General features: G+C 37.0%; 3 protein-coding genes across 8 annotated transcripts; 2 read left to right on the plus strand and 1 right to left on the minus strand.

Annotated features, from left to right (window-relative positions):
• The first annotated feature begins 134 nt into the window (after window positions 1-134).
• Window positions 135-5,979, plus strand: LOC112564258 (PC-esterase domain-containing protein 1A-like). 3 transcript variants are annotated; one of them, XM_025238952.1, is made up of 6 exons: window positions 135-268; window positions 945-1,032; window positions 1,493-1,572; window positions 3,177-3,415; window positions 3,867-4,169; window positions 4,723-5,979. In XM_025238952.1, exons 1-6 carry the CDS (start codon window positions 266-268, stop codon window positions 5,189-5,191), a joined length of 1,182 nt encoding a protein of 393 aa, XP_025094737.1. In that variant the 5' UTR covers window positions 135-265; the 3' UTR covers window positions 5,192-5,979. The 3 variants fall into 3 exon arrangements, with proteins under 3 accessions (XP_025094737.1, XP_025094738.1, XP_025094739.1); XM_025238953.1 differs by lacking the exon at window positions 135-268 and adding an exon at window positions 329-358; XM_025238954.1 differs by lacking the exons at window positions 135-268; window positions 945-1,032; window positions 1,493-1,572 and adding an exon at window positions 1,950-2,420.
• Window positions 5,664-22,935, minus strand: LOC112564259 (BLOC-1-related complex subunit 7-like). 4 transcript variants are annotated; one of them, XM_025238959.1, is made up of 6 exons: window positions 22,799-22,935; window positions 22,607-22,696; window positions 20,986-21,109; window positions 7,763-7,825; window positions 7,537-7,580; window positions 7,236-7,256 (listed from the first exon to the last, which is right to left on the minus strand). In XM_025238959.1, the coding sequence occupies exons 2-6, from the start codon at window positions 22,610-22,612 to the stop codon at window positions 7,242-7,244; spliced, it is 252 nt and encodes an 83-aa protein (XP_025094744.1). In that variant the 5' UTR covers window positions 22,613-22,696; window positions 22,799-22,935; the 3' UTR covers window positions 7,236-7,241. The 4 variants fall into 4 exon arrangements, with proteins under 4 accessions (XP_025094740.1, XP_025094744.1, XP_025094743.1 ...); XM_025238958.1 differs by having other exon boundaries at window positions 22,900-22,920; XM_025238955.1 differs by lacking the exons at window positions 20,986-21,109; window positions 22,607-22,696; window positions 22,799-22,935 and adding exons at window positions 5,664-6,933; window positions 8,965-9,122.
• Window positions 9,250-20,799, plus strand: LOC112564256 (UV-stimulated scaffold protein A-like). The gene is made up of 14 exons (XM_025238949.1): window positions 9,250-9,798; window positions 10,025-10,200; window positions 10,451-10,605; window positions 10,986-11,106; window positions 11,820-12,538; window positions 12,762-12,906; window positions 13,117-13,191; window positions 13,656-13,938; window positions 15,023-15,157; window positions 15,392-15,452; window positions 15,688-15,810; window positions 17,028-17,127; window positions 18,899-19,109; window positions 19,812-20,799. The coding sequence occupies exons 1-14, from the start codon at window positions 9,674-9,676 to the stop codon at window positions 19,906-19,908; spliced, it is 2,526 nt and encodes an 841-aa protein (XP_025094734.1). The 5' UTR covers window positions 9,250-9,673; the 3' UTR covers window positions 19,909-20,799.
• Window positions 22,936-22,966: the final 31 nt, after the last annotated feature.

A 22,966-nucleotide genomic window follows, 5' to 3' on the forward strand; every position in this document is an offset into this window, starting at 1 on the left:
GTTGATTGACGATGTCGCTGCTGTGTATGTCTGTGTACATTGTGGATAACGATTGCAGATACGGGGCTCATGCCATCACTGTCGGGCCACACACCCTCCGAAGCGGCCTCTTCTCGCACGCGGTCCTTTGCGATGAAGACCACGCCTACAAATCCTTACGTGCTACGTGGCCTGCGATTGGTCAATTTGAACAAACGCGACAACACTTCCTTACGGTGAATAGCGAGAAGAGAACTGTGTTTATGGATAACGAGACAGCACGTCGATGGTGAGTACCCACATGGTCTATTATCGTAGCTGTATTTTAGTCAGGCATGTTATTCAGCACTCTCATCAGATTGGATTTTTCATTCCACTCGTAAGTTTTTTAAAAAATTATTTGCTTTTTCACTTATCTTGTAGAAAACAATTTAAATTTTCACTCACTCGATTTAGAGAAGTGAATGGTTTTACTTTTTTGATTTGAAAAGATATTTGCTCGTGCGCTCTATAAGATTCAAGGGAAGTTTTATGTTACCTTTTTGTCATAAGCTGGTTTCTCCCTTGCATGATTTATGACACTGTAGAAACAGCAGTTCAGTTATTTAAATGGTATAGGAGGTATATGAATATGTATAGTTTCGAACCATTATTTACTCTGATGTGATATACTTTCATACACACCTTGCTCAAGCCAGCCGAATCTGTCAGCATAGTTTTATTTTTAAAATCTTACACACGCAGCGATTTTTGATGAATGAGAAAAACGTGCTGGAGTGGATTTTTCTGTTGACTTCTGAGCATGCAGAAAACTTGAGAAGCGACTGCGGGTGTTTGTATAAAGCGATGAAACGAAGGACACATTCCCTTTTTTCACATTTTTTTTCTGATTTATCGGAGAGCCAGACATGTAATTCCAGTTTAAAAGAATGCTCAACTTTAAATCATTATATTATTTAATTTAGGTTCGAGAAATGGCACAGTGTGGTTTCTCCAATGTGGATGTACTTCATCTGCTGCACAACAAATTTGTTGTGATCATTGGAGACTCGAGTGAGTATATTACATCACAACGTAAATAAACAGATCAAAATACGTCCTACGGCAACGACACGTAGTTTGATGAAGAGACCCCCCAATTATGTACTTGAGGGATTTTGGCAGCTGGGGCAAAATATGCCCACTTCTTCTTCTCATCCATCACCTTTAGTTCAAATACTTGCTTTTTTTGTCGAAGACGGAAGAAGGAATAGGCCAATAATTAATTAAACCAAAAGTAAAGGATTGTTGTGAGTACAGTCATTAAACTAGATAATAAAGTAATAAAATATGCAAACCTGTGTTATTAAGCATATTATTTTACCAAATCAGTTGCTTAAAGGCGAAACATTTTATGCACTCGTTCCCAACTACATACACAAACATCGTCAGCGAGGAGTATCATTTCGAAGAGAATATTATTTCATTTGTTCTACATATTAAGGATATTGTTCTGTGTCGACATTTGTTTCAGTTCAACGGGGTCTTTATAAAGACCTTGTGAGTTTGGCACAGACCGACTTATTGCTGAGCGAGAGTCAGCTCCGAGCCAAGGTCTGTAAATGGCTTTCTTGCGATGTTTCGTGTTTAATTATGGGATTCTAGCCATAAACAGTTATTTACTATGATTAACAAATTTAGTTTTATCAGGGTCAGACATTTTCCAGCAGGATGTAAATATGAAATAAAATCTCTAGGAGTATATGTTGTTGTTCATGGGAAGTGAACTGTCATGTTTTTCAAAAGCAGACTGCATTTCACTTCGGTCATATAAACAGAAAAATGGCTAAGTTAAGTTGCCATCGTTTTTATGAATGGCCAATGCAGTTTTAGTGTTCTTCTAAACTATTCCTTCAGTGTCTGGCTGTTGCGCATCACCAGCCGTCAAGTGGTATGCGACTTGTACCATGGCAGTTCATTCGGGGTGGGAGATAGGAAGGACTTTCATAAAGTCAATTGTTCATGCTCAGTTGCGTGCAACCTTGTAACAGCAGGGTCAAGACACAAGCAGAAATTATTCTATGGTGCTGTCTTGCAGGACTCCACTTAATTTCACTGAGCGGCGCAATAAAGCTTTAGTATACTTGCGACATTGAAGTGTCGCCATTCAGAAACAGAAAGTGGATGCCAGGAGACCATAGACACGTGACTAAACAAGGGTATTTCCGGTGATGTAAGAAGAAAAAAAAAAGTCGCTGATGACAGGCTCACGCACTTGGCAGGAGGGAGGTGGAGCAGATATAAATGGGTTTTACAAAGAATCAGATTTTCAGTTAGAGAGGGAGGGATTGAAAGCAATGACTTGGACATGATGCCTGTTGTGTTCCACAAAGTTGATGATGTGATGTTTGATGGTTTTGTTAGGAAGCATCATTTGTATCAGAAAACAGCAGCAGGGAGAGGTGCCTAGTTCCCATATTTTAAGGCTTGAAATTCTCTCTGTATGTGTACTGCTCTAGAAAACCACAGATCATTAAATAAGATATATAATTCCACTCTTGTTTAAAAAAAAAACTGCTTTGAAATTTTTATATATATAAAATAGGAGCTAGCCATATTTTGACAAAAATGATTGGTAAGCGGTGGCTGCAGCAATATTCTGTGAAGCTCACTTTTTGATAATAAAGAAATAAAAGTTCTTTTGTTTGATTTATTTATATGACAAAATGTTTTTGGATTGAAGTCCTCTAAAGCAGCCTTGACTTAATAGGATGTGCCTGAATAGATCCCCCAGCTCACTGGAGGTGCCAGCTAAGACAATTCCAGCCACTGTAAAGAAGTTAGCTAACCTAACATTTTGAGAGAAGGCCTAAGGGAACAAAATTGTCTCCGTTTTAAGAACCTCTTCCTTTCTTGGATACAAGTACAAGTGTGTGCACACACAACGGTGTTAAAAAAAAAATTCAGAAAGTTTTTATCTGATACTGGTCAATTTTCTCAATCTAAAGCAGGAACATCAACTAGTCCAATGTTCCCAAAAATGAAAATACAAAGCATATGTTTTGAAAGTCTTTTCTCTTGTACTTGAATAGTTGTTTGACAAATATCATATGTTACTATCAGTGTTACTAGATTGCACATTTTTGAGGTTTTCATAAAGTCTGTTTAACCCATCAATATTATTGTAGCCAAGATTTGTTAGTGTGTGAATCTTTCAGGGAGAATACAGCTTTGCTGGAGATCTGCTCATAGAAGGGGGCAGGAAAAGCAAGGATGGAATGCACAATGGCATTCACTACCAGGAAGTCAGGCAGTACTGTACAGAAACTCTTTTGATCCGGTTTTATTTCACTACAAGATGCTACAATGCCTATGTGGAGTCCATACTGGAGGATCTGAAAAAGGGTCCCAAACCAGACCTGGTCATAATGAACTCTTGTCTCTGGGATCTGACCAGGTGAGGCCTTATCTTTTGCTGTTTTATTATATTTCAGTAAATGTGTATGATTTGGATATTTGCTATGATAACTGGTACTTGCCTCATAGCAGGATGTGGTGTGCCACAAATAACTATTTGAAACCTTTAGTGAATGCTTATCACAGACTGAGCTGTGGTCCAGAATTTTTTGTTTTTTAGGTTTACAGACCTTAAAAAATAAAGAAATCGATGTGGGATAGAATGACATTAACTTAAATAACTTCTTGGAAATGCCAAGATCAGTTATTTGTGAATGTTTGACATAAGGAAAGTAAAAAAAAAAATTAAATAGTAACATTAAAATAATGTCTAAAAAGCTGTGGTTACTTTTATATTAAGACTACACTTTTGGTATTGTGTAGGGAAGAAAACGTGACTGTTGCAAAGAAGAACCAAAAAAAAAAATCCATTTTTATAACTTTTTTCAAAGGTATGGCACTAAATCCATTGAGGAATACAAAGGAAGGTTGGAGTTCTTGTGCTCTCGGTTGAAGCAGGTGCTTCCTTTTGACACACTGGTGATCTGGAACACTACAATGCCTATTTCCAGTAGAGCACGTGGAGGCTTCCTTGTCCCTGAGGTCAGCTACTGCAACAGAACACTGCGACTAGACATTCTAGAGGCTAACTACTTTGCCAGAAATGTGGTTGTAAACCATGGCTATGATGTTTTAGACCTGCACTTCTTCTTCAGAAACCTTTTAGAATGGAGAGTTGAAGATGGTATTCACTGGTAAGGAGAAAGGCAGCATTGTTCTTGCCACTCAAATATAGTGCTGGCAGGCTTTATATTCATAGATCAGTATTCTATGGCACAAATGTAAAATGGGAAAAAAAAGGCAAAAGAATTTCCTTCCTTCAGAATTTGTTCTTGTGCACATCAAATGCTGTGTTGTCTGTTGGTTGATTAAGCTAAATGTATGGTCCCTAATTATTGTAGTTCCTAGTGATGTGCATAAGCTTTATGTATATATACTGAGTTTTTGCTACAGCATTTAATTTTTTCAAATGATCTATCATTTTATTTAGCAATTTTACATTTTTCAATAGAATCATTATTAAATAAATTGAGAACTTATAATAAGGAATCTTCAGCTCTTTGTCTTCAAGTTTCCCATTGTATGAGTGTGGTAATGTAAAATGGATAGATGAAGTTTGTGATGTCTTTGTAAGTAAAAAATGTAAATTATAAAAGCTTAACCCAACTTCAGTCGATAAAAAGAAAGTTCTATGCTTTACTTTGCCGATGTGATATATTTTGTCTCATTTCATCTGTCACTGTATAGGAGACCAGAAGCTCACCGCCACATCTCTAACATCCTTCTTACACATGTGAGTAATGCTTGGGGTTATCCTTTGCCAGAGGCTCAATTCTTTTACAGACAGAGCAATGTCTACGTGGGCAACAGAATGTGTCCTGAACGTCTTGATTCTTCCAGATATCACTGGAGAAGCTTATCTGCTCCAACTGCCTTGGCTTTGTACAGTAATCCTCCTTCATTCCGTCAACAGTATTCTGACTCTAATGGCACTCATCATAGGGAGCTGCAAACAGAGAATTACCATGTGGACTGCTCCAGTGTGAGTAGAGAGGTTGCTCAACCCCAACCCTTAGCCATAAATTTTGGGAATGTGTTTAATAACTGGACACCCTCTAATGAAAGTGATTATTTTTGGGAACCTTATACAGCATGTGACTTTCAAGCCAAAGACAGACGTTCAAGGAACTCTTATAAGAGAGGGTTTCGGTGCTGAATAGCTGTTGGAAGTAGGACTGTGAAAACAGCAAAGAGGCATACAAAATGACATTTGAAAAATTCTTTACAACAATACATGTGAGTGCTCTCAAAACCAGTTAGGTGTAAAGTTTCTATGTGCGGTATGATTTCTTTTTTGCTGGATACAGTGCATTGAGGAAAAAAGGAAGCAGCACAGACTGCTCCAGGACTGTTTTGGCTCAAACCACATGCTCTGTTTTGAAAGTAGGAGAAAAAAGAAATGAAGCTGAGCACTAGGTTAGCTACATCATTGGTTGCCCGTTTAGATGCAGATTTAGGCTTTAAATTTGAATTATGCACCTTTTTTTTAAAAAAAAAATTATTTTAAATAGTTAGGTGGTGAAAAACTTGATTATTGCTGATTTAATATATTTGACTCATTTTCAGGATCAATTTGAGATCTATTTACTTAAGTGTCTCAGATTAACAAAAAAGCAACAAGTTTTCCATTGATGGGAACATTTTAATATAAAATGCCTTTAAAACAAAATTTATGGGTTCTTATCTCTAGGTTTGCATTTTTTTTTCATTCATCCATTAACTGATGATTTCTCATAAACAGGTTTGTGGAGGGAGGTGTTAAAAGATGGCATGCTTTTGTAACAGCTAAGTGACATGTTGCTGTGCAAGAGTAGCTGTGATCCATTACCAGTAAGAATGTGTTAAGGTTATAATGTATCCAATCTTTTGGTCACATCTTTGACCTATTTTTGCAATGCATACTACGACCATGTTATGTCAACTGTTAAATATCTGTGAAAGTTCTCTATACTGTAGTATTTTTCTGGTGTGGATTAATTCATTATAAGATACTACCATCCAAATTCTTAGTGGAAAATCAGTGTAAAGTGTAAAGAATCATATAGACTCTTCTGCTTTTTGTATAAAAGTCAAAGCACTTTTCTATATGTCACAAATTTGGCTTAATGATTGGGCAGTTCTACATTAGAATATGTTTGTGTATTCTCTGGATTATCGACATTATTACTAAATTTTAGACCCATTGTTGGGCATTATCGAAAAAAAAATTTTGCAAGAAATTTTTTTAAACTAATATTAGGGCTATGTTCTGTGAATCTGCGAGTGTCTTTCAACTTGTTTTATGCAGAAGGGTTTAAACCTGAGACTAATGCAATTCCTACAAACAATGCATTAGTGCATGTTTTCTGGTCAGATTATGATTAACTCTTCTAGTCCAAAATATCATTGAAAAGTTTGAGTAATAAGCATGTTTTCTTTTATTCTCAAATTTAAGTGACATTGGAAAACACCACCTCCCAATTTTTGAGTTTGATCACTGCTGTTTGTCTCTTTGACCATATTTCAATTTAAGAACACGGAAAGATTCAACAGAAAAAAAACATGAACCCTCTAAATGGACAAATGCTGACAAAATGAAATGGTATTCTATCTACTGAGGAAAATCCTCCAACTAGACAATTATAGGATAAGTAGAGGTTTCACTAGGTGACATTTTTTTAAATGTAAGAACTTTCTGGGTCTTGGACCACCCAGTAAAGGCTGAATTTTTTTTTCTGCTCCTTTGTTCAGCACTTGTGAGATCTTCCATGCCGTCGCAGCAATAAGTTTAGAAAGTCATTTTATTGAGGAAATCTGCCACCATAATTCCCCAGTTTGATCAGTTTTGATGGGCATTCTTTGGTGGACTTTCATTTGATTGTCGCTAGTTGATCTTGGATTTCATCAAGGTGAATAAGACTGCAAGTAAAACATTACTACTTTATAATATCTAAAACTAGCTTGTTCAGTGTATTTAACCAGACCAATTACAATATTGACCCTGTTTACAGTTGCTCTTGCAGATAATTCTTTTTTCACTTATCAAATAATGAGCAACATTACCAAAGTAAAAAAAATGCCTCGATTGAATCGGTAGATCATGATCAGTGTGGCAGAGACATAGGCATTGTGCATGTGTATTAAAGTGTTTGTATGAAAGCACAAGTAATTTGAGTGGTAGGTTCAACATATTCTGAAGTAGTGAAGTCTGAAGTACTTGCCTTCTTTCAATTGCAGCGTGTCTGAAAAGATAAAAGAATATAATACAATTCCATGCGTCTGTTGTCAAATGTAGGCTTTTTACTTGCTGAGTTCCAGAAGACTTTGTTTGCAGCTTTATGGAGGCAGCTATTTCATTTGGAGGCATATGTTCATTGCTGGGAGGAGTAATGCTATTATTTAACTCATTTCACTAATTGCAATTAAAAAAATGTTTTACGTTAAAGAACAAATTAACCACTCCTCTTCATAGTTTTATTCTGCATAATCAAAAATTCTCTGAACAAGTGGACAAGTACTTACTGGTGTTGCAGTTGTGATCTTACTGTGTCCATCTTCTTCATTGTCTGGTGAGAACAAAAAACATCCAGAGTTAGTAGTGTTTATGATGTAAACAGCATCATCCTTTATACTGGGATGTCATGAAGATGATGGTGACCTACATGCCATTTTCTGTAAAATAATTTCTCTCCCTACTATTGTGGCCGATTTTTCTCTGAGACGAATTTATTTTTCAAGGAATACAAACCTCCATTGAGTTGTGAACATGCTGTTCTTGTGATGCAAAGTTTTTGGCAGCCTGACTTAGCATCTATGAAAAAAAGGATCCTTTGTTATTAATCATACATAAAACATCACATTAATATTTGCATTCCTTCAAAATCAATACGAAGTCTGGAGTTTAAATAGGCACATGCATCTGTATAGAGCACCTTTGGGTCTAATTACTAAAGAACTTTAATGGCCACTTAATAAGATTATTAATAATAAATGCAATATTTGTATAACAAATACTCACACGAAGGAGCATACTCTTAGCGCTTAAGAATGAAAGGCAACATACCAGGGAAAGAAGAACAAATGAATAATATGCACTAGGGAAGGATAAACAACAGTACTGATGATGAATAACGACAGAGATTAGGCAAAGAGGTAACAAGGACAGGGTTATCATGACTATGTAAAAGAAAGATGAGTAGGGAAGTAGCAATAGGCGGAAGAAGGGTGTGAAAAAAGTCTAGAATTGTGGGAACTGGTGTTCAAAGAGTAATTCTTCAGGAAGAGGTGCCCTGTCAGTGGCAGTCATCAGACAGCGGAGTTATCTAGCTGAGATATGAGGGAAGAAGTTCAGAGAAATAAGGCAGGTTAAAAAAAAAAAAGTCAGTTGAGTGTTATAGCTTAACATCAAACATAAACGCAGTTACAAATATAATGGTGAACATGTAAAATAAAAGTTCTGAAGCCACCCTGCAAGTTAAATAAAAAGCCAAAAAATAAAAGTACTGATAGTGTGCAAAGTTCCACTGTTGACAGTGATGCATAACATTACGAGACAAAGCTATGTGTTTTTATTCCTGTCAAAGATGATGCTCTAGAAAGAGGTGTCAAGATCAGAGAATGGTAGGTATATGATTAAAATAAATTGACAACACGCATCAAACTACCAGATACTTATACAATGACGCAAAATTTGTGAAGCGCATGCTCTCCTAAGGGGCTCTTTGCGCTTAAGAATAAGAAAGAAAGATGGACAGCATACGAGGGACAGGAAAACAACACATGAACTATAAAAAGAATAAAGAAAAGTACTAGTGATGAATAAAATCAAATACAAAAAAAAAAAAAACCACAAAGAGGAACCAAATAGCAAGAACAGGAGCTGATAGTAATATAAGGTAAATAGTGTAATATCGTTTGTAAAACAAGCAAAAATTATCCATTAATACAGACTTCACTGCTTTTTGATCCTCGTATAACTTGGCGCACTAACGATCCCATGTCAGTCACAGTCAGCTGGATCTTATCGTTTAATCTCAACTTAGTCTCTTGATTCCAGCTAGCAGACGCCATTTTTGTCATAATTCTGCCGTTAACGGAAATATGAATAGCGCGACATAATATTTTACTGACGACGCAATACATGTTAAAACGAAATAAGATTTAGTTGCTTATTGCTTACATTAATTCATAGTTGTCAGAAAAAGTAGCTTTAGTGATTCAAAGTAACGATTTTATTTACTTCAACCAAAAGTGAGTCGGGAGTAACAAGATGCGAGAAGTTGCGTAGTCCTGTGCAATGTTAGATCTACTGTCAATAAATTGTCCGAGTGACTTTCTTTAATTTCGGATTTACCAAAAAAGTAGAAAATAAACTTTGTTTTTCTATTTATTCTTCTTGTTAACTGGAAATCACGATTGACATAGCTGATTAACAGTACATGTGTATTAAGAGATGTCGCGGTGACGACTATATATATATGTAATTGCTAGCATAAGAGAAAGAGAAATGGCTTTATTTCTCCAACTTGTCGATTAACATGCATCTGAAACAATTGTGAATGAATAAAATAAAAGATAAAAGTAGTAAGAAGTCGGATATCCAAGATTCTTCTGTGGGGGAAAAAAATAAATAAAATAACCGCTTGTGCGCACGACGAGAATGGGGGAGAGTTGCCTTGATCACGAACTGTCAAAGAAGATGGCATCACTTATAGAAGATCTGACAACATCAGGCAACCCATCTCTTAATCTTGACAAAATGAAAGGACTCAAGAAAATATGCCGGTTTGTTTAATAAATATATATGTGCTTACGCTATTTTGTTTCACAAGCAGTCTCGATGCATTATTTTTCTCTGGCTAGAAATCACTGACATAGAGATCCATCAGACAGAAAAGGAAGATAGTAGATCGATCTAATTGATAAGAATCTATTTGAGTTTTATTGATGGCTTAATGAACTCCCCCCACCCACCACCAGAGTTTTATGCTTATTTTGTGTGTGTGTGCAGAACATCAGATCTGTATGTTGAGCATGCATTTCATTTGCTGAGGACACAGCTTACTAGAGAACATTCGGAGATAAGGCTTTCAGCATTCCAGGTTGTTGATGAGCTTTTCAACAGGTCTCATGCCTTTCGAGAACTCCTTGTGTCAGATTTTCAGAATTTTCTAGAACTCACAGTCGGTAAGTACACAAGAATGAGCCCCATCCTTTGGCTGCCTAAAAATTTAAGCATCATTCAGCATGAATAAAGTTTGATTAATAAATATTTATGGATGGTCTTTTGTAATTAAAGCTGTATTGGATCAACCTTTGAATGATTAAATTTTTCCAGACTCTTTCCAGGGGTTTGTTTTTTTTCCTTTATTTCTGCTTGTTATTGCTAATAATAGGCTGTGCTATAACATTATTAAGAAAACCAAAACTGTTACAGAGACAGACCACAATCAGCCTCTCCCACCTCCAAGAAGTGCTGCAGTGAAACTGCGTTCAGACACACTGAAGGCTATACAGCAGTGGCAAGACAAATTTGGAGCAGCTTATAAGAAACTTTCTTTGGGATATAATTATCTGAAATCATGCAAGCATGTAAACATCTTTCAGTGTTCTATGTGTTTTCTTATACTTTTTGGTCAGACATCAAAGATTTAAGGGGCTTCTTTCTAAGTTATGCTGACAAATAAACTACTAGTGTTTTTAATATCCTGTCCCTCGTATGCTGTCCATGTTTTTTTCTTGTTCTTAAGTTTTAAGAGCATACTCCTTAGAAGTGTGAGTTTGCACTTTACAAATTTTGCATTTATTCTTATTAATATCTGGCCATGCTAGTCAACATAACGAAAAATACCAAATTTATGTGGCCTCAAATTAAAAAAACGCTAACGTGTATTTTATATATAAATAAGCTTATTAAAGATAAATAAAGTTGCTCATTTGTGATTTGATTACTTGATGTCTTTTATCTGTAGGTTGATTTTAGTGACATCAGAGCAAGATCCCAAGCAGAGAGAAGGCGTAATGAATTGCAACAAGAGCAAAAGCAAAAAGCACTTGCAGCAAAACTGGACAAGGTTCAGAAAGAAATTGCTGGTAGGTATATTTTTCATATGGTTTGCCATTCTAAAGATTATTTTGTTGCAGGAATAACTCTTCTGTAAATATGCAATAATTCATTTTTCATACTTGAAACAAGCTAAATTGCTTATGAGGAGGGTGAAACTCAATGTGTTTTTCTAACCACAGTCTCAGTGATATTGTACCTCACAAAGAAATAGAATACATTATTATACACTGAACATATTCCTTATTCCTGCCTTCTGTCTTTCTTTTCTTTTTTACAATGAGGGTATTTTGTCAATCATTCAGACTGTCAGACTTTCATTCTTTTTGCTTTGTTTCTGCTACCCACTACCTAACATCGTTATTACTTCAACAAAAGCAGGTGACTGTAAAGGCAACTTTGTCAGAACTCAGAACATCTCATTAATTTAAGTCACTTTTTGTCTATGTCAGCGAAGCGGAAATGGTGTAGCTTGTAGAAGATGCGCACTGTCAAAGAATGCTATAAGCAAAGTCATGTATATACTGCTCAACCTCCTTTACTGCACAACACTGAAAACTCTGCTAAATGCAGATTGGATTCTGTCAAATTACATTGATCTAAAGAAAAGACCCTGATTTTTTACTTTATGATCCTCTTAGACTTTTGGCGAAAATAAATGTTAATTTTAAGATTGTATTTAATTTCATTTCTTTCAATATACTGCATCTTACATTATCTGTTGCATATACACATGTTTCAGAGCAGAAAAAAGACATAGAAGATGCTGCTATGGAAGCTGAAAACTGCTTAGAGTTTCTTGTGCCCAAACCTGATTCTCTTCTATTTTGCAAGTCAGATTTTAATGTGCCTGACAAGGGCTCTGCCAACCAGGAGATGCCCCCAGACCTGGCTGCCTCTTCTGTGTCTCTTCAACATAATGGGCAGCATCATCAGGAATGTGAGCAAAACACTGACGAAAGAAGCAAAAGAAGTTTTTCAAAAATTGATGAAAATCAGATATCTTTTCCTGCAGCTAGATCTACAGATGGTGTTTCTGTGGAAGATAGAGACTCTGAAACGACTGATGATAATGCAACGGGGGCATACCAAAGCAACAAAGAAAAGTCTTCTTTCAACCTACTTCCAGAAGCATTAGGCAATGCACAGCATTGTCAGAGCAGAGCACAATTTGAACTTGATATTTCAGGTACCAGGTATTTTCAGGTGTCTGAAAACAAAAATATTGAAAATGATGACAATGAAAGTGTAGATTTTGAAAACATTGAGGAAGAAAATGAAAATAGAATAGTTCAAGCTCATGGACTTGGCAGTAGAAAGTATAACCTAGAGATTGAAATTGGCACAGATAAAGTCAGTCTTGTTGAAACAGAGGACAACCAAGATCTGTTCCAGTCACTAAAAGATGCAGCTTGTCTAATTACTATGCGATACCTTCCACAAATTGTGAAGTGGCTTGAGGTAAATTGTGTTTTGTATAAAATTAGTTTATTTAATAGTTTATATATGGAATAGAAATAACACGAGAAATGTTTTTTGTAAAGCCATGTGAACACATTATTTAAGCTTATTTTACTAACAGGCATTCAGGAACATATCACTCTCCCTGTACGCACCTCTCAGCACATGCCTCTTACATTCACAATCCATAGTTGTATCCCTTTACTTGCTTTCTCTGTTTTAGGTACTGAGCAAGGCAGGTGCAAGTCAGTCAGAAATAAAGGCCATGATTAACCTCAAGGCCCGGCTAGAGCAGATCAAAACAAAGTGCACAGAACTACAGGTGGTGCAAGCTGAGACAGCAAGTGCACGACAAGGATCTGATTCAGGTATGTAGAAGCTCTAAGAAGACCTCTCTTTAGCTTAATTGAGAAGCAATTTTTCTTTTGCATAAATTTAGTAGATTCATCTGAGTTATGGAACTACATGATCATTGTGTTGAGTTTATTTACTATGTTTTAAAAGAAAAAATTTAGTAAAGATATCAATATGATACAGATATATCTATACAAACACACACATTTTGTTTTTATGCACAGATGACGAGTTTGAAGAAGTACCTGAAAAGGAAGGATATGAACCAGTCATTCCATCTCACTTGCGGGCTGAATATGGTGAATATTCTCTTGGTGGATATTTATTAGATGAACCGAACCTTCTTATTGTGGATGGTATATCAGTGAAAATAAATTGTAAGCATGTTTTTACAATCAGAACTTACGAATGTTACCAGCATCACATTTAGTTATCACTGTTTCAGACTTTTTTTAATGGCTGAAAACTTATAAAACATCTTATGAGGATAAAAATGTTGCAAAACGTTATTAATGTATAATTCTTCCGATTAAAAATGTTCATTAGCCTTCTACTGGTTGCTCACAATAATAGCAATACTAGCAATAATTTTTTTAATGCATTCTGATTGTGCCTGGTTGCCATAATCACAATCAAACTTTGTAGTGCTGCTTAGTGTGAATTTTCTATATAAAGATGCTATCAAATATTTTTTTTAAATCATCGGGTGACATACTTAGAAAGTGTTTTACATAAATAATGATGAAATCCTGAAAATTTCAAGGACTGGATAATGGACCTGACACGTCAGTTGTTCAGAAGACAGCAAAAATGGGGACACCGTCAAGCAGAACTCATGCAGTGACAAAAAGAGAAATGAAGATGGAACGGCCAAGCACAGATAAAATGTTGTATGCATCAGGGGCTGCAGCTACTGCAAGCAAGCACAAGTCCACATCTTCTTCCTGGAGTTTATCTGAGAGAAACGGTGCCTGGTCATCCAATGACCCAACATCACGTGCTGCCAACTTAGCCAAGCTTGGACTGAAAGACGATAGAGCAGGAAAGTAAGCAAACTAGTTTTGCTGTTTAACAAACTACTATGTTGACATCTGAAGTCAAACAGTTTGCTTGCAGAAGAATATTTTTATGTGAAACTAGGACTTAAAGATTAACAAATTGCAAATGAATGTTGTTGTCACCCCCAGCTGTCGCCGAATGCACAATCGCAACCATTCACACAGTCGCTACAGTCATGCAGCCACTTACTCTGCTAGAGGTGGGACATGATATTCCTATTGAACCACTGATGAGCATAAACCAAATTAAAATTCCCTCCTCTGTCCCACCCTCAGCAAAGGCCTCTTACAATAGCACAGCAAAAAAACCCCCCCAAAAAACCAGACCCCCCCTCCAAACTATGGAACAGCCATTAAGGGATGGATTAAGCAAGTGTGCACCCCATGTGCAGTAACACAGAAGTAAACCTCTTGCACTATTAATCATGGAAAAATCACAATGGCTGGCAAACAAACTGGCTTGCTTACCCACATACGCACATCCTCTCGCTCACTGATCAGAACCACTAAGACCTGATGACGCAGAAAGAATAACATCTACACTCACACGTCTTGTGCTAATTCTGTGTGTCACCCCCTTATCCAACAACAGTACCAGCCCATGGTCTCCCACCGTCTTACATTTCTGTTACTGCCTGCTATGTCAACCAATAGGAGGGATGGACAGCAAAACCCTTTAATGGTAAAGAAAGCCTCTTCAGATAGCCTTTGAGCAGATAAAACAGGATGGACACCAAGTGCTATCAGCATTGAGCGAGAGAGAGAGATTAAAGCATGCAAGTCTGCAAGAAGGGCTATCTCTTGAGATCTGCATGAAAATATCCTTAACAATGATGCCAACATCGAACATCTGCTACACGCTCCCTTTCTCTTCTGTGTGCGTGCAGTTTGCCGGGAGAAGATACAGAAACAGAAAAATATGTCTGACTCTCAACATACAGGCACCACTAACATACCATCCTCACCTTATATTCATCGCTAGCGCCAGGACAACCACTTTTATTCCAGCTGGCTTTGATTTGGCACTGTTTTAATCATGTTTATTTCTTTACATGGCAAGTATCTTTTGCAGGACATTGTCATCAAAAGAAAAACCTTCCTGCACTATAACTTCAGGCGAGTCATCTAACATTCCAGAACTTCCCTTTGGGCCAGATTTAGCATACTGGGGTCGATCTGACAAGATTGAGGCACCCACAGTTGTTAAGTGAGTCATTACTAACATCAGTATTATATAAAAGATGGTTCAGAATTCTGTCACAGTTAGTGTCATTTGTTTATCAAATGTTTAATTTTGCTGGCTCTATCAAAGATATTGCTTATAAATGTGCATAACTTTTCATGTAAAAACAATGAAAAACAAATTGATTAGATTTTGTATTCTATTTCCTAAAACTTGCATCATTATACAAAATTAATAGCAGTTTCTTAATGATTCCAGAAACGAATCATTGCACCGATTCTGGGCACCAGCACAAGTGGAAGCAGAGAAGCCTTCACAGGTCAGATTTATTTTGTCTTTAATCTTGTGATACTTAACTAAGGATGATGCCTTACCACTTATGTGATATTTTCACTCTAAATTGTTATGTGTTTGTTCAGCTTTTTGCAATGCGTGTGTGCACAGGTACAAGTGAGCATGTGAGCACACAAGCCGATGTAAGTAAGCAGATGTGTGAGACAAAGAAGGTCCAGAGGAAAGGCTGTAAAGACAAAAAAGGTTAATCATTGTTTCAGATGGAGATGGCTGCCATTATGAATCGAACATTTCACTTTGTTGGCAACTTTGTACCTGTGAAATGGAAATGTCGTGTAATGCTGCCCAGTGGAAAGCTTTGTGAAAGAATGGATCGTGTAAAGGTATGGAAGGTTTGTGTGCTGGTACTTCCATGTGTTTCAGACACAAAATCCTCCATTCTTTGGTAGGTTTCTTCTCTTCAGAAATAATGAATAGTGTAAAAACACTGCTTGCAATTTTAACAATTTTAAAAAGAAGAAATAATTTACATGGATATGAGTAAATTAGTTTTCACGAACACATGCATCTCGCAACACATTTGTTTAAGACAGCTGTGCATTCTTTCAAAAAAGAATAAAACAATTGCCTTAGAATTTTCATGTCATATGTAATTGCTGCCTGGCCAATGCCCTCTATGGCCAAGCAACACTTGTCTCATATGCTTAACAGCAGTGAGGTAAAACTAGATGGCAAAATAGACACAACCAGGGAGTGGGGAAGAGGAGGTAATAAACACTGAACATGACTATATTGAATCAAACTACTACTTTTAACTTTTGCATTATAAATCTATATGCTTGCTAATACTGAAAGTCTGCATCAACATATGATGATCAGATCCACAACACACATCAAAGGGTTCCAATTCTCAATACAAGAAATAGAAAATTTTTCATTGTCAGATCAATAGAATAAGATTCCGTTGACCATGCTCTCTCTCACTTTCTTCAAGTCAATCATCTTTCTGTCAATGTTCAAAAATTTTTTATGGCTCAGTCCAAGCTTGAAAAAATTAGTGTGCAAATTGTTAACACTCGAAGTTCGGACGAATTTGTTACAACTTACGCTCTTAAAAGTCAACACTGTTTGATACTTAGGCACTAGTGACACACAAGTGCAAAATAATCCAAGTACCCACATATAAATAGCATGTGGTATAGATATCCTTTGGAGCACAAAGAAAAGTCTTTGTGAAGGTTGTACAGCATGTAATCTTGTATTTCCCAGGTTAAACCTGTAACTCATGCTTGTAAATACTTGTCTTTCTTCTATTATCTAATATCACATTCATTCATCACTCTTGACATAATAATTACTTCAGTGTGCCAGTTATTCAGACAACAAAATTTGTACACATATCTGTAAGGTATTGAAATATTTTTTCTTGTCTCAGATGTTCTCAGTATAAAATCTACATTAGAATGAGTTTTAATGGCTTTTCAAAAACCAGAGACATTCATTGAGATACTAGTTTAGCAGCCTGTGAACCCTTGCTTGAAATGCTTGTATTTTTTTTCACTTTAGACATAATTTCTCTCATACTTTGTTCTGTTGCAAGTGTCCATTTCATGGAAAGATAATTGCACGTGATGAAAATGGAGAGCCATCTAATCCAGAAGATGTGAAGGTGGAAGTGCCTGAGACATCTATGAACAATTGTGAGCAGTTTTTATGCTTATCTTAGATTGTATATGTCAGTATAGATGCAGTTCTTGTATGGTTTGTGCTAACGTCCATGTTTAGACAAAGGAACCGTCTAGATCTTCAAAGAAGGGAAGTCACCTGGCTTTGATATCCCAACCGAGCTGCTAAAACATGGCGGGGAAGAAACAAAGACTCTTACTGTTCTGTGCCATAAAATCTTGGAACCCAAAGAATAGATGGAAGAAGGGATACAATCACTTGTCATAGCCCTTAAAAGAAAACAAATGGCAAACAGTGCCAAAACTACAGAGCAATACCCCTAATTAGCGACCCAAGCAAATTCATACTGAAAGTAATCCAGAATCATTTGAACACTATTACTGAGGATGTGCATAAAAACAGAATTGCTTCAGACCAGGCAAGAGCCATTGTTATCAAATGAAAAGCAGACACTGTTTGATGTGGCGCATAGATACCTACACACACAAACACAAAAAAGATTGACATATATCAACCAAACACAAGAAAGGAGAGTACATCAAAATTCATTTACTTCATGGCCAAATTATTGCATAGCTGATGGTTTGGTGAAACTGACTTTAGGCTGTGGTCATCGTGGAATCAACTCATAGTCAAATTGGCAAATGTTCAAATTGACTGGCCCCCCAAGGACTGCAACGTGATATCAAAAGTCAAGTCATCAAAACTCCCCCCACCACAACAGTGGGCATCTGTCAAGAGCAAAAGAAAACCTTCCATCATATTCCATTTCCATGGGTGGGAGGCCCATGTGCAACCTACTTTATGCAGACTACATCAACCTAATGGCAAGCACCAACAGTGGAGTGCAAGACCTGACCAAAATACTGTCAGTTTGAACACTTAAGAATGCAGATTGGCAACAACAGGCATAGTACACCAGCCACGATGACAAAGCAGAGATCTGCAGGAACATTTTTAGGAGGTGAAGCACTTGAAGCTTGAAGCGCTTGGGATCCACCTTTTCCAGATATGGCAGTTCCACATGGACTCACAGGATTGCAGCGGTGGCAGTGGCCAAACAAGATCTGGTATAGCAACACCATTGGGTTTTTGACCAAGTACAGACTTTATAGGTTCATTGCATCTTAGTCCTGCTTTAAAGGCATTCTAAAAATAAGTGCTTGTGAAGGCTGCTTCAGATCTTGTACTAGGATCATAAGACCAATGACTTTGTATGGAAAGTTCGCTACACCAGCAGCTCCTTGCAACAGGCAAGTGGCACAAGCTGATCTGGGTACCTTGTTGGGAGCTTGATGCTGAGGTGCACAGAGGAAGAACAGGTTTACAAATGTAAAGGAGAAGACTGGTTCATGCAGAACCTCACTACTGCCAGAACAGGCCTAATTGCCAAGTCTTGTCAACCCCTTTGTCTATCCACTTGTTTACCCCCCAACCACCAGTATCATAGGAGCAGCATAACCATTCATCAGCAGGTACTAGTTAAGAGATGAAAGGATAAATAAGTACATGACCTGTTGCAACTTTTGAACAAATGTTACCCAGGCAAGTTATTATGGTGCAATTTTTACATTTTTGGTTTAGTTTCTTCTTTCCTGCTTTGCTGCTTTAAAGTATATGATTTCCTTTATTAAATTCATTCGCAAGAGATATTCATGGATATGGGAAAAGGATTATGTGTTGTCCCAGAGATTTTAAAATGCCTAATTTCTCTTTTAGTAAAAATAATTAGTGTGGAGAGTATTTCAAAACAAGACTGAAACATTTCCCTCGCATATTATTTAGCAAGTGAAATACCACCATGGCTGGATGCAGAACTGCAAGCTGACATTGAGGCTGCAACAGGCCATGATCTTGGCTCAGAAAGATCAAAAATCAAGCAGAAGAAAAAGGGGATAAAAGGAAAAGCAAAAGGGAAAAAGTATCCAGGGCTAACAGACATCAAAGAGACAAACAACACAACTCGGTCCAGATTAGAGGCAAAGGTCTTTAACAGGTTGGTTCTGTTTAGAGAATCTGTGTGTCATTTGTACGTCAGAATATTGGTACTTACAGGGTTTGTCTGTGTGTGCTTGTTTGTAGTGTACATAAGACAGAGATGGCTACTAGTTTTCTTATTTATTCACAATTGTGGTATGGGGGGAGGGGGAACCACTCAAGATAGAGGGTAAGTTCTCAGCTATGACTGAATTACGAAAGAAAATATTGGAAGGTAAAAATTTAGTTTATTAGCCAGCATCTTGGAATAATAATAATAATAAAGTTACATAGTTCTTTACTCCACCATCAAAGGTTAGTACAAAACACTTCACAAAAAATATAAAAACAGAGTAATAATAATGGTCTCAAAACAAAGAGTTTATTGTGTTCACAGTTAGTGTAGCTACTTGTGTCAAGAAGATGAATGCCATCATCATAATCAGTTTAGGATGGAAACAATGGTCCTGCTGTAGCAAAGTCTATGTGCTAGCTTCATGAAAGTCATTTAACAGTGGATTAGAAGATCAACCAAGATGCACAAAAATGTCCTGCAAGAACTTTAGAGAGATTGGCACTGAAAATGTGTAGAAGAAGTAAGCATAGTTTTTTAGAACCAGTATGGATCAGCCTGATTTATACTATTTAAGTAACAGTGACCCTGCTTTGATTTCTGCTTGTTTAATTAATCATTTGTTAAATATTTCTTTTTTTACTTCAGGTCAGCCTTGAAACGGGTGGCCAGCAGATTAGATGCTGCTGATTACAAACGACTACGTGACAAATTCGCCAACCAATTCAATTACGCTCACAAGTAATGAGCTCATTGTCAACAATTGACGCCTATTTCAAGGCAGGGTGTGGAGTTCATTACCTTTAGAAAACATTATTTTGGTTTGGAGTTTATGATGGGAATCATGCCATTGTTTTCTCAGGGATTAACGATATATCATTGCGTTACTGTACACAGAAGTCTCAGATTCAGCCTTAGGAGTTAAATTTTGTCTGATGGTAATGAAGGAGAGGATTGTCGAACAGAATAGCATGGGAAATAATTACACAAAGAAGTTCATTTTGGTAATTTTTGTATTCTTGCTTGATGTAAAATGATATAATCTGTTCCGCAAGGTTTGATGTATGGCATCAAGATGAGGAGACAGTGAAACCCAATAATGTGGTATGCTTTGCATGTGTGTCAGAGAGAGTGTGTGTCTGTAAGTATGCACACATATTGTGCCATGGTGTTAATTTTAATGGGAAAGAGTGAATTTATATACTTGGACTTAGTGCATACTCTTATGCTTAAGAAAATTGATGTAACCAAATTATTTATTTTAATCCAAAATATTAATCTGTTTTCCTTCAGAACCATTGCAACATTTTAAACCAAGAACTGTAAATATGCAGAAGCATAATAGATCCATCTGACATTGTGAGATACATTAACTCTTAGTGATAATAGTCACTTTATTTTACTATTTATATTCTAGTATAGCTTGCTTTAATCTTCATACAGGAGATTTTGCATAAAATTTGCTGTATATATATTGTGGGACTCGGTTCCATTGTGACAGTGATTGAAATAAGTGAGAAATCTCTTGAGCAAGTCATTTGGTAGTCCGTGTGGCAGTCTGCCTTCCCTTAATGTAGCCCATGACACATGCTGCTATTTTTCAAGTCTTTTAGTATAGATAAATCAATTGATTGCTCTTAAGGTATTTATCGCATGACTTTGACTGCTACTGCACTAACAAGCAGTGACAAAAGATTGCATGATGACAGTTGATACGTTGTGCCAGTGTGCTACAATTTCAGTCATGTTGGTTACATTGTTAGAACATCACACACACAAAAAAACAACATACACACAGGGTTGAGGAAACCGGAGTACTCACAGAAAACCATTGATGGGTCAGCCCTGTAAACAGGTGTCACATTCAGAGCTGAGATATGGACACAGGATTCTTTGCTGTCATGGAGACGGGTGCTGTTGTGCCACAGTGTCACCGCAAAACATAACTGGTGATAAAAAAAAAGGGTAAAGGTCATCTAGGTGGGTGAGGTGAAACCACACTTTTCTTGGGACCAGCTTTACCTGAGAGCAGTGCCCATCTCCTCTCCTTTGCTGACTTACCTTTCCTAGTCGGAATAGTCACATATAGATGTCAAAGGTGACACTTCTCCGAGGATGAAGGCACGTCTGGGAAGTTTGCTCCAGGTACACAGCTACGGTGGACACAAGGATTAAGAACCACATTGGTCATAGAAATCTGCATGCTGTAGGCTTTAGAGGCATCCGTAACTCTAACATCACAAGCAACATGATCTGAATAGTTCTTGTCAATATTTACGTTCACTTCCTGCCAGAACTGGACTTTCCTGTGAAGTTGACCTTCACAAATTAAGTGTTGGTATAAGCAATGTCTTGAATTTCAGTCTAGTAAAAAGAAGGATTAGTGGGATTACTGCACTTGAAGTATAAGAGCAAAACAGTTGAGAAAAGAGCACAATTCTGGCACTGAACATGACATCAGTTGAGAAACACACATAGAGCAAGATGCAGGATGAAATGAAATGCATCCATCATCAGATATCATTGTCGAGGCACACAGATCCAGAATCTAGTTACAGAAGATGTAGTAAAATACATAGTTTGTAAATCAGAAAACGCACCACAGCATGTTTCACATTGCCAGAAAAGTTGTCAGTGAAAGAGGCTCATAATCCTGTAAAGTCAAGGGGATGAAGGGAATTGGTGTTTAACGCTAAGCCGGTAACTAAGACTACATCACGGAAAGGCAGCCAGCCCTATAATTAAATGCCACATGCAGAGAAGGAACAGCATGCCTGACATGAAAACTGAACCCAGGACAGCCAGCCTTTACTCTATTGGTGACAGGCGTTAACTGTTGCGCGACTGGACCACCCCTGTAAAATCAAAAATCCAAAGATGGCCAAACGAAGAACAGGACACAAAAGCCATGATGTTGGTCAGCAGCAAACATTTGCTTTTGAAATTGGTATGTCAGCACTGATACAAGGAGAAGGCGTTTAACATCATTGTATTGTACAGATTAGTGTGAGATAAATGTTGGATTCAGTCACCAGAAGCATGAAAGGTGAGACAGCTGGACAAATCTACATTTCATTTATGTGTTTATGCACATTTAAATGTATATGCATATACACTTTTTATGTGAGACTAGAGGGCATTGAATTTCACAAAGTTGTAAAACAGGGTGGCTTTTCAGTCTTTTGTGTTTATATTTCAGACAATGCTATGGATTTTTCAAAAAAAAAAAAAAAAAAAAAAGCAGCTGTTAAATACACATTTTAACAATTTGTAAACAAATTTACCTTACTTTATGATATACAATTATGCATGCTGCTTTCAAATAATTTATAAATGTAAGTTTGGATACAGTGCACCAAATTAAAATGTTATGCACTGTTTAAAACTATTTTCAATGTTTTGAAAAATTAAACAATTAGCAGAGACTTGTAAGTAGAAATCACCTCCATGTCCAATCAGTCCAGTGAGTCGGGCCAAACAGGGGTTAAGGGCGGGAGTTGTTCATCATAGAGAATGGATATTTAGCCTCTGATCTATGACAGCAATACTGGGTCAGTGGTTACATGTAAAGCTAACTGCACAACACACAATGGTAAAAAAACTCAGTAAAGTGAAATAAAACAAAATCCACCCACCCCCTAAAACATATTTAAGTATCTTCCGAGCAATGGCTACATTTTAATGCACGATCCACTGTCTTTAGAAAATGACTATCTGATCTAAGCGAACTCTACACCTCATCCTACGTCCATCGTTCTCTCAGCCTCGCTGTCATCGGTGATCATTAATGTCCGTGATGATTA

This window comes from Pomacea canaliculata, linkage group LG5 (genome assembly GCF_003073045.1).
Source record: "Pomacea canaliculata isolate SZHN2017 linkage group LG5, ASM307304v1, whole genome shotgun sequence".
Classification (NCBI taxonomy): domain Eukaryota; kingdom Metazoa; phylum Mollusca; class Gastropoda; order Architaenioglossa; family Ampullariidae; genus Pomacea; species Pomacea canaliculata.